The 17,412-nt window shown below is 60.1% G+C and overlaps 1 protein-coding gene across 1 annotated transcript in view; it reads right to left on the reverse strand.

The window, feature by feature from the left end:
• Positions 1–5,128: 5,128 nt before the first annotated feature.
• Positions 5,129–17,412, reverse strand: part of NPDC1 (neural proliferation, differentiation and control, 1) — a 34,201-nt gene continuing 21,917 nt past the window's right edge. Inside the window, exons 2-9 of the mRNA XM_010564640.1 lie at positions 13,596–13,739; positions 7,862–7,969; positions 7,555–7,719; positions 7,362–7,428; positions 6,827–6,911; positions 6,595–6,674; positions 6,380–6,476; positions 5,129–5,472 (exon numbers count right to left, since the gene is read on the reverse strand). Coding sequence (XP_010562942.1) covers positions 5,395–5,472; positions 6,380–6,476; positions 6,595–6,674; positions 6,827–6,911; positions 7,362–7,428; positions 7,555–7,719; positions 7,862–7,969; positions 13,596–13,739 — 824 coding nt within the window. The 3' untranslated portion in view covers positions 5,129–5,394. The remainder of the gene's footprint in view (positions 5,473–6,379; positions 6,477–6,594; positions 6,675–6,826; positions 6,912–7,361; positions 7,429–7,554; positions 7,720–7,861; positions 7,970–13,595; positions 13,740–17,412) is intronic.

A 17,412-nucleotide genomic window follows, 5' to 3' on the forward strand; every position in this document is an offset into this window, starting at 1 on the left:
CGTCCCATCTGCGTGGAAGGGCAGAGCTGCCCCCCCCTCCCCCCATGCAGCTCGGCGGTGCTCGGTTGGGCTCACGCCTCCGAATGTTGGGGCAGCACCAGCCCCAGGGTCCCCCCACCCGGGGACTCCCCAGCGCCGCAGGGCACGAGCAGAGGACCGGGATCGCTCTGGGAAACGGGGGCAGCGGCCCGACGTCAGCCCCGGGGCCGCCGGGGCCGTCCTGCAGAGAGGGCTGGAGGAGGGCTCGGCCACCCCTCTCGGCCCTCTGCGACGCGCTGTCCCAGCGGCAGAGCCTCACGGCTCGGTGGGGTACCCCGCAGAGCGCTTTGTGGACAAAGCTGGGGCTCCCCGGCTCCCTCACTCTCCCCCCGTCCCTGTCCTCTTCCTCACCCCCCAGAGGAAGGCCCTGCCTCGGAGGGAGCGCGTCCTCCGCGGAGGCCCGGGCAGGCAGCGAGGCCCCGAAGTTCTGGGTGTGCCGCTGGAGAGCTGATTGCAGCCCCGGCTATCGGGCCCATCTGCCCCACAATGCAGGCGCTTGGTATTCTTCTCTATCTGAAGGGCTTTCCTCTCGCACCGCCCCGCACAATGCCGCTATCGGGGCCGGCTCCAGGTGTTTCCCCCTTCCCTCCCGCAGCTTCCCCGATCCTGACGCTGGGATCTGCCTGCCCGCTGCCGGCTCCCGGGACAGGCAGGGACCGGCAGCGCGGGCACCCCCCGGCCCCAGCCAGAGCAGGGCGAGGGGCGATCCAGCCGCCAGCACCGCTCCCTGTTTATTAACCCGGATTACGGGGAGCGTGCTGCCGCCGTCTCGCACTGGAGATATGCCGAAGAGATAGGCTGGAGGAGCCTCCCCCGCGGCGGTGGAATGGGGCTGGGGCTGCTGGTGGGACTGGGGGAAGGCGCTCGATGCTGACCATGAAGCACTTGCTTTGGCTCCCGAGAGAGCTGGCGGCTCCCGAGGGCTGGCTCCAAGGGACTCGTACCTAGCGGCTGGCACACGGGGGCTGGCACCCGCGGTGCCTGTGGCAGCCCCTGGCCCAGCACATGGCACTGCCGCACGTCGGGGGGAGTGGAACCACCACCCCCCACTCCCCACCCCTTGTAATGATATTCCTAGAAGGGAAAAAAAAAAAAAATGACCGAGAGGATGAGCTGGAGCTAAAGCCCCTTCCTGACTCCCGGCTAGGCATGTGCCAGGCTGCCCTGGGCAGGGAGGGCAGCCCCAGGAAAACGACCTGAGGATGCAAAAAGCCCATCGGCGGGGACGTGGGTGACCCCGAATGAGCCCCGCGGCTGCCGGACCTGCCGGGGACGACGACGACGACGACCGCTGCCCAGACTCGGTGGGGCACCTTCTCCCGCAGGAGCTGGGTTCGGCCGTGCCAAGGGCAGAGCCGGGCCCCGGGCCGCGCTGCCGGGGCTGCCGGCACCAGGGGCCGTGCGGGCAGGCTGGCCGTGCTGCCTGCCCTGCTGCCAGCGGGCAGAGGAAGTCTCGCTGCGGGACTCCAATCGCCGCCATCAGCCCTGCTCCTCCCGGGCTCCCGCTGCGGCCCGGGGTTTCAGAAGATCCTTGGCCGGGCAGTAACTCCCCTTCCCTTTGATTTATTGTTCCCGGGCCGGACCCCCTCCTCCTGCCAACCTGCTCTTTCTCTCCATCCCCCCAGGAAGCCCCCCAGCCCGCCGAGGCCTCAAACGCATTCCTGCTCCCTTTCATATACAGGCGGAGGGGAAGGGAGACGTTGACTTTGAACCGGCCCCTTTGTAGGAGCGGGGCCCATTGTGGCAGTGATGGTTTTAACTGGGGGATGCGGAGGGAGTCAGTCAGTGGGGTTTCTCGGTGTGTACCCCCCCATACATTTCAATGGGGCGATTTTGGGGGGCTGGGTGAGGTGCCCGGTTATTGTGCTCCAATGGCCGAGGCTTGGCCGTCCGTCTCATTTGGGGCAGAACCGCCTGCCTGCTCCGGGAGGAGGAAGGATGGATGCATCCTTCCATCACCCCCACGGCTGCAGCCTGCTCATGCTGCAGGCTCGGGCCCAGTTCTGTGGTCTGTAATGCAGCCAGGGATGGGTGGGATTCCACTAGGAAAAAGGAGCAGAAAGAAATGCGTCTGTCCTCCCCGGCTCACTGAGATGGCAGCAGGCTGGGGGGGGACAGAGATGCACATCCACTTGTCCTCCCTTTGCTGAGCATGCTGGTTTGGCAGTGGTTTGGCTTGGAGACAAGTTTTTAAGAGAGTGTATGATCACAGATGATGTTTTATTCACCGTCAGCCCACCTTCTCTCCTGGGGCAGGTGATGGAGAAGCCACCGGGGCTGTGCTGGATCCCCCTGAGTTTCACACCTGAGGCAATCACACCTTGGTGGGCTGCAGCCCTGCACGTGGCGGGTTGGGGCCCCGCAGTCAGAGACCGGCCACAGTCTTCACCCCGGGTCCATGTGAGGAGGGCTGGGCAGTGGGTTCATCTTCAGAAGCCCCATCCCTGGGAGGAACGCCAAAGCTCCTCCATGGCACTGCAGTTTGCTTGGCTGCAGCTGACCTGGGCAGGCAGGATGGTGGATTGGTGCTTCCAAAGCCAGCTGAGCTGAAAGTCCTGGAGGACATTTTGGTCCAGTTCTGTCCCCTCATAAAAAGGCCTCTGCATTACTGAGCCCGGGCTGTAATTTGGCTATTGCCCACATCACCGCAGTGCCTGAACACACCAGGTGCTCCTCCCTGCTGTTTTACAACTGGGGAAACTGAGGCACAGATAAGCTGGGGCTGAGCACAGACCCCACACCCAGCCCTGGGCTGTCCCAGGCTGTCTGTGGCACAGATGTGGTGTCCCAGGACAAATGGCTCTTCCGTGGCTGGACACGCGGTGGGCACATGGCTTCCCAGGGGACACAGGTCTCCTGCTACCACGGTGCTCTGAGCGAGGGCATCTTCCCACGAGGAGCAGCTGGGTTTTACTCAAAGCTAGAGCTTCCTAAAAAACCCGGGCATGATCTGAGAGGCTGCTGGGCTCTGAGAGCAAAGGAAGGATAAATTTGGGAACCTCAGAGATGGGGGTGCAAAGCTGGGTTTCCCCAGGGTGAGCCTTGGGGTGGTCCCAGGTGATCTGGGGTGCGATGCTGCCCACCAGACGCTGCAGCTGGAGACCCCAGGGCTGCCCATGAGCGGGGCTGAGCGAAGCATTCCCGATGGTGCCCGGGCGCTTTGGTGGTGAGTCAGCACCCACCTCCAGGCTGCCGAAACCAGGAGGAGATGAGATTGTATCAGCCTGATGGGGGGCTGACATGATCAAAGGGCCGGGAGAGGAGCTCAAGCTCCACACAATGGGGGGACACGATAGCCCTTATCTGCCCCCGCCGAGGTGTGAAGGGCCCGGCCCTGGGGGCCAGGGGCGATGGGGGCGGGTGGGCACTGGGTGCTGCAGGGCTGGGTGCGGGCAGGCACAGCCGGGGGCTCCCACCCAACCCTTTGCTGGGGAAACCTCTCCTGGCAAATATTGAAAAGCAAGAAAATAAACTCTGGTTCTTGCCGGGTTTGGGAAAAACCCTTGGGAGGGTTTGGAGGCTGCTCCAGCTGCAGGAGCAGGACAGCTGCTCTTGCTGTTCCCTGGGGAAGGTTTTGGGATGGGGGACCCACAGCATCCTCCCTCCCTGTCCCCTCATCCCACCTCACTCCCGAGAGGAGCACCCTGAGCTGAGGGCCCTGCAGCAGGGAGCTGGCCCCATACCACACACTCGCATGAGTCTCAAACATGTCGTTTAATAAAATCTCCTTTTAAAAGAACTACAATCCATACAACAACGAGGGGCGCAGGGAGAAGGGCAAGACCCCCATGGGTAGGGGAGCAGGGCATGGGGAAAGGATCTGTGCAGTGACAGCCTCTGCCAGCCACCCCGCTGGGGATGGTCCCACACCACCACCGCTCACTGGCACAGCCCTGCCACTGCTGCCTGCCCTGCCAGTGCCTGCCTGCACGTGCAACAGCTCCTGTCTGTGCAAGAGGCCACCCCCATGCAAGACACGACCTGCGTGCAACAGGTTACCCGTGGCCATGATGATCCACACCAGGGTCTGGACATGAAGCCACATCTGTGAAAAGCAATGCAAAACCCATCCCGGGCCTTATGCTGGAGGGGTCACATCCAATGCACCAGGGAGGTTTTGGGGAACAGCGCTGGGCTCTGAGCAAGAATGTGTCAGTGGGGGCTGGTGAGGCTGGACACAGACACAGGCAGCGGAAGGGTACAGGGGGTCTCTGGAGCCCAGGAGGTGCCCGGGATGGAGCAGCAGAGACTCCCCTGCCACAGAGGGATGCCCGGAGAGAGCACCAGGCTGGGCTCTGTGCAGAGAAGCAGCACAGCAAAGCCATCATGCCTTGGCTACCCCTCCTAGCCCCCCAAGCCCCCACCAGTCTCAGTCCATTCTCCCCCATGGTCACACAGGCTTAAAACCAAAACCCTGAACCCTTTTTCTGAGCTTTCACCCCATGGAGGCCCGGGGTGAGAGCCCAGCTGGCACCCAGGGCTGCCACGAGCAAATCCTCTGCCTCTGCTGGCACAGCCCAGCACGGGGTCCCAGGCCACAGCAGCGCTGGAACTGTCTGTGCCCCAGGACTTCCGAGGACCAGCACCCCTAGAAGAGGATGGAGCCGGTGCAGGGCGCCAGGGCAGAGCCTCTGCTCCCAGCCAGGCACAGCACTGGGTGGCATCTGAAGGTGCATCCCAGGGAGCAATGCCAGCGCCTGCCCGAGCCTGCTCCTGCTCCTGCCCTTGGCTCCTGGAGTGGGACCCTGCTGCCAGGGGCTGCCTGGCCTCGGGAGGAGGGCACAGGCCAGGCACTAGAGCCTTCAGCTATGCCACCCGCTCCGGGGAAAGTCTCCATCCCTGGCAGAGGGGGTTTGGGCAGGCTGGCAGCCCTGACGCCTTCCCCTGCAGACACGAGTGTGTCTGGACCCCCCTGGACCATATCCCACCCTCTGACCCCCCCCCCCCCGCCCTTTCCCAGCTGCTGTCACATCAGCCCAGCCGCAGCCGGGGCAGCAGCCCCCTCCTCAAAGCCAAATGCAAAGAGATAGCATTGTAACCCCCGCCAGGTTCTGTGCCAAGGCAGCGGCCGCCCCCCCACCCCGGGGGCTGGCGTGTCCCGGAGAGCAGCTTGTGAAGGGCAAGGCAGGGACGCGATCACAGCAGCAAAGAGGACAAGGACGCTGGAAACGGGGGCGATCCCCCCCTCCCATAGCTGTTAGTGGGTGTTTATTGGGCAGGCGTCGAACAGTCTGGCAGAGCGGGGTCCATGCCCCTTCGCCTGGCTGTGGGTGCCCCTCCGACGCGGCCGCCCCGCCGGGCTTCGGCGTTGGGTGTACAGTCCGTAGCAAGCTCAGGCAGAGGAGAAGAGGGGTGTTACTGGTGCGACTTGGGGTTGGAGGGGTGTAAGGAGGAGTCGTCAAACAGCGGGTTCCTCACTTCCATTTCTCCAGTCTGCGGCAACAGGAGGGAGCGGAATGGGGGGAAGGAAAAGGCAGAAGGTCAGAAACCAGCTGGGGTTTGATCCACCCTGTCCCAAGGGGTTTGGGTGGAGGAGCAATGATGGGGGAGACCTCGCGGGCTGGGGTGACACACCAGGACCCTGCCATCACCCCTGGAAAGGCGCTGCCTCCCTGCCAGGAGCAGTTGGGGATGCTGGGGTGGGGTGATGATGTGTAAAACCCATGGTCCCGGATGGGATGGGACCCCACAGCCTGGCTGGCAGGAATGGGGTTCCTTGCCCAGACTGCCTGCCTGCCATCAAGTGCCCTTTAATGGGCCTGTAAAAACCTAATGATGACCCTTAATCTGGGCCCTGATGGCTGGGCTCTGCAGCCATTACCATGTGAAAGGCTCCTTTTGGGTCTCTTTGTGCTCTTTGTACCCAGGGCTGTTAGGAGCTGCCCTTCCCCGGGGTCTCCTGGCAGCCAGGAAAGTCCCCCCTGGCTTTGAGTGGTCACAGGTCCCCGGTCCAGGCACTGGGCAGGCACCAGAATGAGCCCCCCTGGTCCCGGTGCCCAGGAGCCTGAGGTGACCATGTCCCTGGCACCGCAGGGATGGCGGGTTGGGTCTGCCAATGGCTGTTCCAGCTCTTTGCTCCCAGGGCCATGGGGCAGCGCTCCCCAGTGAAAAGCCCTGTGCTCGGGGACCCATGCCAGGGCACCCACTCCTGCCCGCTGGAGAACTCCAGTGGGACCTGGCCAGGGCACATGGGGGAAGCAGAGAGGTTGGACCATCTCAGGGTTTGATGAAGGACGTGTTGAAAAGGCTCCTGGAGAGGAACTGCACATCCCAGGCATGTGTCAGATCCCACCCTGCACGCACAAGGTCTCCCCCCCCAGCCGCCCTGCACCCACCATACCGGAGCCAGCCCGGGGCACTCGTACACGGTGAAGTCTCCATCCTCATTCTCCTCGTCGGATGACGCTGAGTCCGGCAGCTTGGGCTCCTCTTTATGTCTGGGGGGAGAGGGTGCAGAAAGGGGGTGAAGCCCAGGGGGACGATTAACAGCACCCCAGTTAATGGCAGGGCACGGACCAGTGACTGGGTCTGCTGTCTGCTCCCGGGGCTGCTTACTTCTCCATGGAGAGCATCTGCTGCTTTTGGTGCTGGTAGTGGTACATCTGGGCACTCTGAGCCAGTGTCTTGTCCCCGGGCTGTGGAAAGAGCAAGGACAGGCATTGAGACTGAGCTCCAGAGAGCCCCCAGCCTGGCTGGTGGGTGTTCCCCTCTGTATTGGAAGCCCCTCAAGCAGAGCACATGCCTGGCCTGAGCACCAAACACCCCAGGAGGGATGTGGGTGCCTTACCGAGATCTTGTCATAGGGTAGGGGGCTGGCCGCTCGCTGTGCTGAGTAGTCTGCTTTCTGTGCCAGCCTGACCTCCTTCTGCAACCTGCAAGTGGAGAGGAGAGTGGTTGGCAGGAGCCACTAGAGCAGACGACTCCATACGGGAGCCAGTGACCCCCAGAAGGGCTCAGTCCTCCCACCCACACCCCTGCTCCTTGCAATGGCACCCCCGATGGGTGGCACCCCCGGGCACAGCCATCTCCATCCCGCAGGGCCTAGGCACCAGGCACTGACATGCCCAGGATGCCAGCACCCAGGGCCGCAGCGAGGGCCAAACTAGGTGCCACCCGCTCCCAGGAGCCTGTGCCTGGCACAGGGGTGTCCCACTGCTGTCCTCCAGCCCCAACAGGCAGATGCCATACCTGCAGGGGGACTGGCAAGGGCAGCTATTGCCTCTCCTCCAACCCCCCCCCAAGCGCCCAGGAAGCATAGGAACAAGCTCCCCCAGGCACAAGGACAGTGAGGGACTGGCTGGCACCAGCAGCACCTGGCTCACCTGCACCAGCAGACCGCAGCCACGATCAGCGCCGAGATCCCAGCCACTGTGCACACCATGATCAGACCTGCAGAGGTGGAGTGGGACACCGAAGGACAGTGGGTGAGCCTGGCAGCACAGTGCCACCAGCCCACGCTCTCCTGGCCGGGACGTGAAACCCCCTCCTATGAACCGCCTGTCCCCCGGGTCTCACCGAGCACCATGTCATCATTTGAAGGTATGGGGGACACCTCCACCGGGTACTTCTGGACTGCAGTGGTGGTAGAGGTGGGGAGGGTGGTGGCTGCCTCCCTCTGCAGAAGCCCCTCTCTCAGCCTGCTGGCCATGCGCTGTCTGCCACTGGCAGGGACCAGGGTGGCTGTGGGAAAAGGCAGAGCCGTGAGCAGAGCAGTGCCAAGGCAGCTCTGGAGGGCAAACCAGCCTGGCGTGCAGTGTCTGGCCGCCGTGGGGACCCCGGCACCACTGCAGAGAGCGGTGGGAGCGAGGGAGCAGACACTTACTCCTGGGCTTGCCATCCTGCAGTGGGTGTGAGTGAGGAGCCTCTTGCCTGGCCAGCACGTCCACCAGAAAATCGATTTTTTCATCCAAGCTGGGAATGGATGTCTGCCCTGTGCCAGGAGAGAGTGGGCATGAGATGGGCACCCCGGGATGTGGCCGCATGCCCAGCCCCAGGGCTGGACCCAGCATCCCCCTGAGAAGGGGCTCACATCCCAGCACGAGCAAATGCAGGTGGTTTGGAGTCTAAGCCCACTCGGATGCAGCCCTCTGGCACACCTGTGGTCCCAAAGCTGAGACCTGGGATCTGTATGTGTCCCTGCCACTTTTGGGATGCTTTTCACCCCACAAATGCTGGAGGCTGCAGGAGCAACAGTGGCCTCAGCCACCCCCATGCCAGAGCCAGTGGATCCTACAGAGCCCCATAGGAGCAGGCAGGCTGCCAGCACCTGCTGCTCAGGAGCTGCCCCATGTCCCCACACCTGGAGCCATACAATGGCCCTGAGTGAGGAGGGACACAAGCTGGACCAGGAGAGACACCCCACAGCTGCCCTGCTGCTGTGAGGTGCTAGGGGCAGCTCTGGCAGGGTGAATCGCAGACCTGCTGCAGACAGCGAGGCTGGTTCAAGAGCAGGCAAGGGACACTTGAACACTGTTTTTTTCATCCCAAATTGTCTTGTACAGCCCAGGGGGATGGAACCACTGCAGACCAGGGCTCATCTGGGGCTGTGCAGGAGCTGGTGGGAACCCTCACTCCAGCTGAGGGGCCAGTCTCTGCACACCACCTGGCAGGATGCAGCCCCTTTGGTGGAGGAGGTTGGGGTCCCCCAGGCAGCAAGGGCCACCAGGTATCCCCAGGGGCTGGCTGGACATTTCATGGGTGGCTGCCCCAGCTCATGACCTAGCAAGGTGCACACCTGGGACACACAAAGGGCTGCGTGCCCCTGTGGCATGGGGCATGGGCGGGACCCCCCACCCTGGCCTGGGGGTGCCCACCCACGGAGTGACAGCATGGAGCAGGAGTGGAGCTTCTGTCCTCAGGCTTGCCAAACAGCGAGTTTACCACTCTGCTTTTAACAGGATTAAACTCAACTTCAAAGGCAGGAGACATTGCTGTCCCCATCCCTGTTCCCTCTGACCCAGCACTACCATATTCAGGCTGTCCCCAGTGGGAAGCCCTGGAGGGTAAATCAAGACATACAAAGGCGAGGTGGTACCGGCAGCTTGGTTCCTGGATAATTCAAGGTTATAACAATTACAGCTCCTCTGTCCCCACTCCCAGTGTTTGGAAATAAAACCTAGTTCCCTCTGGAGCTGGGCACAAAGGCCACTCAGCTGCCCCGTGACTCAGAGCCACACAAGCCAAACACCAGTTTAAAAGGGGGACACTCTTGCTTTAAACAAGTGCACAAAGAGCCACTGTCCCCTGTGTCCCCAAACTGACCCCCAGCCTCCCATCCTTGGCAGGAGCTGGAACATTCCATGAGCCCCAGGTTTCCCCAGCTCTTTGCACTCTTGTTTCCACCCTCAAAGTGATTTGCAAAGCAGCGCCACAGCCACGTGGTGCCAGGTTTGGGGCTGTGCCACCAGTGCCGAGCCCAATGGGTGAGTGCCATGGTGCCAAGGTGCTGGCATGGGGCCAGGCTCTCCTGACGGGCAGGGGAGCTGGCATGGGACTGAGGGTGACAGCTCTGTGCCCAGAAGGGGACAGCTCTGTGCCCAGAAGGGGACAGCCTGGTGTGTCATGGGGACAGCCCTGCGCCCAATTTGGGGACATCCTGGTGCCCGGGATGGGAACAGCCTTGCTCTAGATCCCCACTGCGCTCAAGGAAAGGCCTGTCCCCATTCCCACCTAGGGGACTGCCATGCCCATGTGTGTCACCATCAGGCCTGGGAGAACTGGGCTGCGTTGGTGTTCACAGCCCAGCCCTGCCCTGACACCCCTTGGCTTTGGGCAGCTGCAGCTGCAACAGCCAACACTTCAGGAGGATGAATGTGACATGGCTGGAAAAGGAAAAAAACCTGGAAAACCAGCAAGAGCAGCTCTCAGGTCACTCTGAGCCTCCCGCCGTGTGAAGCAGCATAAGGAAAACCAAGCCAGCTGTGCCATTTGTGGTTTCTGGCATTGCCAGCAGTGCCTGGACTGTCACCAATGGCAGGAACACACCACTCACGTGCATCACCCTCCCGAGACCCCCAAAATGCTGCCTTTCACCCCAAAAAGCTGCTCTTGGCGCCTGCCTGCATGGGTACGCCAAGGGAGAGGAGCCCAGGCTTCTGCCCACGCTCCTGTCAGGAGCTGCAACCAATCGTGGGGACGGTGCAGTGGCGGTAGCTGGGATCCTGGGATCGGCGTCACCAGTAATCGCAAGCAGCTCAAGGATGCCTAACCCTTTAAAGGGGCTGCCCACGCAGCCTGCTGCGTGGGCAGCCCCTTTAAAAGGTTAGGCATCCTTGAGCTGTGGCAGCTTCCCCTGTTTGCATTGCATCCTCCCCCAAATGCAGCTATTGCAGCCCCTCTGCATCCTCACAGGCTCCCATGGTTGCACTGGACAGCTAGGTGCTGCTGCCAGACTGGCAGGATGTGAAAGCACCCGTGGAAAAAAAATTGGTGCCTCCCTGGCAAAAGGAGCTGGGCATCCTCAGGATGCTACCGCTCCCCTACATGCTAAAACAGATGATTTGGGAGGGGATTCCCTTTTTTTTTTCCCCCTGTACCCACACTTTTGCTGCCAGAAGGTGGTGGCATTGCTTGAGATAACAGGATGAGGCTGGGGAGAGACCCTGGGATAGTATCTATCCTCCCGGCATCCTCCGAGGATGCTGCCGCTGTCCTGCATCTCCCTGACAAAGCCGGGAGAGGACACTACCACGGTCCTAGAGAAGCTGGGAGAGGATGCTACGGTGATCCCACATCTCTCTGACAAAGCCTGGTGAGGATGCTACCGCGGCTGCATCTCCCTTCCGAAGCCAGCACGGAGCGGTGTTGCTATGGAGATGCCAGCGCATGTGCAGCCCTTCTGAGAGGGGAATTTACTCTGAAGACTTCAGATTAAAAAAACCCACAAACAACTGTTAAAGCTGTTCAGTACCTGTGGATGTGGAGCCCATGGCAGGGGGCATCTGCCTGTCAGACCCTTGCTCACTGCTGAATGCGAAACCTGGACCCCATCCCTGTGCCATCTCGTCCTCCCCCAGCCATCACTCCCATTTCAGTGCAGCTCGGCCCCTCTGCCCGAGAGCGAAAGGGCTGTGCAGAGCCAGGGCCCCACTTTGGGGGTCTCCCCTCTGATTTAAGGGGTGATCCTCCTGCCAGGAGTCTGATGGCACGAAGGGCATAATGGGCTCTGCCATCCCCCATGCGCCCACCTGCTCCAAAGCACAGGCTGCACCCTGGCGGGTCCCCGAACATGCCCAAGACACAGGAACCAGAACACAAAGAACCCCCCCCAAAAAAACAGAGGACTCCTCCATGCTCAGGTGCAGGGGGACCTGCCTCTCTGGGACCTGCCACGGTCTGGTGAGCCAGTGCTTTTCCTCCCTGCCTGCACCATCCGGTGTGAGATGAGCCACCCTGTGTGTTTTCGGGAACTCCCCAGGCCTTGGGGTGTGGGCAAAGGGCTGTGCCGGTGGGGATGCCGCTGCTGCGCCAGCAGGGATGCCACCTGGCAAGCACCAGCTCAGTCCCATGCCAGGGCTGGGCAATGCTGTGGGCTACCCACCACGGGCAGGAGCCGGGCTCCAGGAGGGACCGTGGGCTCTGCCCACCATGAAAAAATTAGTCCTGCCTTAGCAAGAGGGTTTTGGGGGCAGCAGGAACGAAAAGCAGGCAGAGAAGGGTAGGCTGTAGGAAGATGCTGATGCACTTTGCAGCCCGCACGGAGGTGGTTCAGAGGCACTCGAGAGCCCCCACCCTGCACCCAGGTGGTCCCCAGCGAAATGCACCGGCAACGGCGTGCAAGGGCACAGCCGGGTCCTGGCTCCTTCCCCACACACAGAGGCCACTACACTTTAGTTAAAGCAAAAATAATTGGGTGGGGCTGTAATTAGTCTTAATTTGCCTGCTTGTTGAATCTGCAAGAAAAACCATGGTGTGGGGGGCACAAAACCAGCTCTGCTTACAGCTTTCCAGGCCACATGAAAAGTTGAGGGTCACCCTAAAAACCCCGTGCCCAGCCCCTGGCATCAGCTGTGCGGCCGACCCGGGGTGCAGGTGCCATGGCTGCACCAGGAGCACCCTCCATGCACCGTAGCAGCAGGTGGGAGAGCCCTGTGCAGGGTGGCACGGGTGATCATGGGCTGCTGCCCCAGGGATGCTCTGCTCATTTCTCTTCCCACTTACAGCACAGCCACCCAGGCTGCCACAGCCCCACAGCTCCCCTGAGAAAGGAGCAGGGGAATAACACCCAGTGCAGCCCTCGGTGCCCTTGTGCACAGCTGGGCAGGGTTCCTACCTGGCACTGCTGACTCCAGCCCTCCTGGCATAGATGTTGGGAATCACCAGAGGAGGAGATGGCAGCCCCAAACCACAGCTCAACGTCTCAAACCAATGGGAACCAGGTATTGAAATCCCAAACACTGGCATGGCTCAGCCCTGGGATGGGTGAGGTGGCGAGCACCTGTTTGCCTTGGCCACGGGGTCTGCACAAGTCACAGCTCTGTGCACCAAAAGCTGCTACCCTGCTCCTGCAAAGCCTGGGGCTCTGCATGGCCACTTCCCCTCCTCCGAAAAGTTCCCGCCCCAAAGCAGCCAGGCAGACTCTGGAGCACCCTGGCAGCCATCCAGGCCCCCTCCTGTCCCTGGGCTCCTGGGCACCCCTGGGTGCTGGCAGGGTCCAGCGGCACACACAGTCACCAGCATGGCTGCATGAGGATGCAGAAGGAGTGGAGTTGGGTCTGTGTGCTCCCTGCCAGCCCCCAAACCACCACATATCTGCTGTGAGCCAGGGCTTGGGGTGAGAGGGGGCAGAGCTGCCATCCCCACGGAGATACGGCTGTGTCCTAGTTTCAGCTGGGATAGAGTTAACTGTCTTCCTAGTAGCTGGCAAGGTGCTATGTTTTGAGTTCAGTATGTTGATAACACTGATGTTTTCAGTTGTTGCTAAGTAGTGTTTAGACTAAAGTCAAGGATTTTTCAGCTTCTCATGCCCAGCCAGTGAGAAAGCTGGAGGGGCACAAGAAGTTTGGAGGGGACACAGCCAGGGCACCTGACCCAAAGCGGCCAACGGTGTATTCCATACCATGTGACATCCCATTTAGTATAGGAACTGGGGGGAGTGGGGGAGGGGAATCATCGCTCGGGGACTAGCTGGGTGTCTGTCAGCGGGTGGTGAGCAATTGCCCTGTGCATCATTTGTACATTCCAATCCTTTCATTATTGCTGTTGTCATTTTATTAGTGTTATCATTATCATTATTAGTTTCTTCTTTTCTGTTCTGTTAAACCGTTCTTATCTCAACCCGCGGGTTTTGCTTCTTTTTCCCGATTTTCTCCCCCATCCCACTGGGTGGGGGGGAGCGAGTGAGCGGCTGCGTGGTGCTTAGTTGCTGGCTGGGGTTAAACCACGACAGGCTGCCATAGAGAGGAGAAGCCAGAGGACAGGGAGCACAGGTTCTGCTGGAGTGGGGGGCTGCCCCAAGGCATGGGAACCTCCTGGAGCTGCAGATGTGTGGGGCAGGTTTGCAGGCAGGGCTGGGCAGGGGGCTGCAGAAGGAGCTGCTGCAGGGTGGGTGCACCTACCGCTGGGTGAGAGCTGCTTCTGGATGCATCGCCCACGGTTGTCCTCCCGGAAGGGAGGCAGGCAGGGGCCGCAGGTGCCCGACCCGGGTGGGCAGAACTCCCGGCGCTGCAGGGCACAGTCCAGGCTCCGGGGACACGATGCTGCTGTGGGGACAGGAGAAAACAGGTCAGGAGGAGGAGAGGGGTCAAACGCTCCTCCGGGTCTGTCCAGGGCCTCTTGGCATGGGACCCAGCCCCGTCCCGGCCCCACCTGCAGACAGCAGGTCCCACCGCAATTAATGGGTACGGATGTGCTTCACTGGAGCTGCCTCTCAGCCCCCCTTTGCCTTTGCAAAGCCATTACTGACTGCAATTAAGCCCAGGCTCTAATGACCTGAGAGTTGACCTCGATGATCCTTACAGGTCCCTTCCAACTCGAGGTAGTCTATGATTTTATGACCTGCACAAGGCTCTTTGCTGCCTGCAGGGAAGAGCAGGCAGTACCCATCCTCCTGTATGGGACCCAGAGCCCCAGGGTGCTGCCGTCCCCTGGGATGCTCCAAGTCCCAGGGTGCCGCCATCCTGTGGGATGCTCCAGGCCCCAGAGTGCTGCAGCACAACCTGAGTCCCGCAGAGCTGGCAGCAATGAGGATCTCCAGCCCCTGCCTGCACCACACAGGCAGTGTCTGAGAAGGCTGGCAGCTGAAAGCCAACCAGCACAAACTGATGCTTATGTGGTAGCTGTCGAACAAAAAAAAAAAAACCCAAACCAACACTCCCCAAAGCCTCAGCACTCCTGCGATAGGTCATCACAGGCAGCAGCAGCTTCCATTTCCATCCCTCTGACATCACAACAGGGGAAACTGGAGGGATCCAGCCCTCCCCTGGTGACTCACCACAGCCCAAACCTCCCTCGTGGCTTTACGGGGCATCTCATTTCCAGGTCAGACCTGGGGACCTCTCTGGTACCTATGGGTAGGCATGAGCCCCCCCACTCCAACCTCATCTGGACCCAACACGCTTATGATGCTGTGGCAGCCAGTGATGGCCAGGAGCAGCCCCGATCCTCCCCCAGCCTGGCTGAAGCCAGTGGCACCTCTGAGGGTGACACAAAGTCCCTGGGTCCTACACAAAGCTGAGTCCTGAGACCGGATCATGGTGCCAAACTGTGTGCAGAGATGGAGAGAGGAACCGTGACCAGCTGGGACAGTGACACATAGGGCTAGCACACAGGTCTCACCTGCAGCATGGGGCTGTGAAGACACTCTGGGGTCCCAGCCTCCAGCAACAGCAGCAGGAGCTGCTGCTGGGGACAGTGACAGTGGTGGCACTGCTGCAGCATGAGCACAGACATCCCTCCCATGCAAGCTGGTGGCAGTGAGGAGCTGGGTACCACCCAGTGCACCTGTGTCCTGGGCTGGGCACAGCTGGATGGGGGGGTGCACAGCTGGATGGGGGTGCAGCACCCAGCTGACCTAGTCCTGCTCTTCAGCTTGCCATGCGTGGCCATGCCCACAGCTTTTCCACAGGCAGCAGCAGGCAGGAGAGCACCGCCGCAGGGCCCTCACCAGGAGCAGGGCCAGGCCTGGCAGCCCCCAGCCTGGCAATGAGTCACGGCAGGAGCCGGCTCCCAGCACCGTCCCACACTCCCGGAGCCATCCCTGTCAGCCCTCGTCCACCCACGCCAACAGAGCGGGCAAAGTGCCCGCCGTCTGCCCATCTCCATCCCCTGGGGAACAGCAGCACCGGGGACAGCCCTGGGGCAGCATGGCACCGAGTGCGCCATGGGAAGGGGCACCCCAACTTTGGGGGCTGTCCTGAGCATCCCCATCCCTGCAGCACACTGGGGGTGAGGGGGGCAGCCACTGCCATGCCCAGGCACGGCATGGTGGAGAGTCCTGGCACAGGAGGGAGCCACCAGGACACAGCTGCAGGGCCACCACAGCAGCTCTGCTCCCCCAGCAAGGGTGCATGTGCCGAGCAGGATGCCACCCCAAAGCAACAAGTGTGGGATGCCAAGCAGGATGCCACCCACAACAAATCCCCCTTTGCACAGCCCTATTTCACCATTAAACTGCTCACCAGAGGGTACAACTGCTACCAGTGGTCCCCAGACTGCACCCAGACCCCTCCACACTGCACCCCACAGGGCATTGCATTCATCGCCCTCCAGCTGATGGTGCCGAAGAAGGGCAGAACTGCCTTTGCTGCAGTGGTTTCTCTTGCGGGCATGGTTTTCTCGGCAGCTGCAATTAGGGTTCACTCAACTCTGCGCCGGGCGCAGCAGCCTGGGGGGATTTGCTTGGGGCTGGGGGCAGAGACCACTGTGCCCACAGGAGGCAGGTTGGCTACCTGGGGATGGCATGGGGCTTGGCCAGGCAGCTGGGGGAGAACTAATGCTTAATGGGAAAATAATAGGGTGTTTAAGCACAGAAATAGGACTCAGCCGCCTGCTTCGCCTGCCCCAGGCTTGCTCTCAAGGCCGTTTTGTTTAAAGATCACAAAAAAGCCCAAACACGTGGCTGCTCAGGGGCAGAAGAAGCTTTTGGCACTGTGCAGCCCCAGGGGTGGGGACTTGCCACATCCCCATGGGGCACTGGGGGACGACGACACTGGAGTACCCCGCCTGTGCCATTGTGGAATAATTGCTGGAGGTGACTTATTGATATGTCCCCCTCTTAAGAGAAGGTAAACCTCCAAGGTGGAATGCAGTGGATATGCAAGGAATCTGTTTCAAAATAATTCCCTAAGCAACATAACCTGCAACCTTAGATGTTAGCAACACCAGGGGAGCTTGGTATGCTGACGCTAAGAGAAGCAACACAGAGGGTGGAGCGGAGTGGAAACACCGCAGCCAGGCTCTGTGATATCGCCACAGGGATGGGAACTGGATGGCACTATGGAACTGATAAACCGCATAGTTGTTACCTTCAGCCAGCCCTGAACCAGCAGTTCTTCATTTTCTGTCAAAATCATGTCCTCTGGGTGAACTTTGCTCATTATAATCTCATTATAATACCAAAACACGCCTCAATCCCAAAGACTACCCACCTTCAAGGTGTGACCACCCCTCACTGAGCATGCGCTCTTAATTTTTCTAGCTTATACCTTTAAAAGTAAAGTGAGGAGATTTTATACCAATCATAATAAAGCTATGTATGACTACAGTGACTCAAGCTCCACCTAAAAATAAGAAAATAGTATAAAAGGGCTTAAGAGAGGAGGAACGTTAGGGAAGATACCATCGTGGACAAGTCGGGAGGGCATTGCTGACTTCTGGGATCAGGCAACAGGCTGAACCTCTCTTCCCCCCCATACGGACGTGAGATTCGAACCCTCAGTTATACCGAGTGCTTCCCTGGGAAACTCAGAAATCTCTACAGAGTTATTCCATAATTTAATGTGTTTGTTGTCAGCTGTATTATTCATATTCTTGGTACTTGAACATGCTTTGCAGACAGTGTATTTATCGCTGGCAACCCAAAAGAATCTGCACTTCTGTTGCTTTAATAAACTGTACTATTTATTAATCTAGCCATGAGAGTTCTCACTGAATGCGACCATACTTCTTGAGACTGGCCATGTTAGTTCATTGAACACGACCAGACTGAAAGTACATTGCACTATTTGTGCATCTGTAATCACGGTAGTTCAATATATTGAACATGACCAGACTTACAGTGTCAAATTGGGCATCACTCAGAATCTAAGCCTAGCTGCCCCCAGCCCCTCTGATATCTGAGGACAAGCTGGAACGCAAGGGGGTTTATTTTCTGCCAAACTTTGTTACGCTTTAACGCAACAGAATAAAATTGGTGTAGTTGGCAGGATTCCCATG

Source organism: Haliaeetus leucocephalus, unplaced genomic scaffold (assembly GCF_000737465.1).
Source record: "Haliaeetus leucocephalus isolate CR32 unplaced genomic scaffold, Haliaeetus_leucocephalus-4.0 Scaffold183, whole genome shotgun sequence".
Taxonomy (NCBI): Eukaryota; Metazoa; Chordata; class Aves; order Accipitriformes; family Accipitridae; genus Haliaeetus; species Haliaeetus leucocephalus.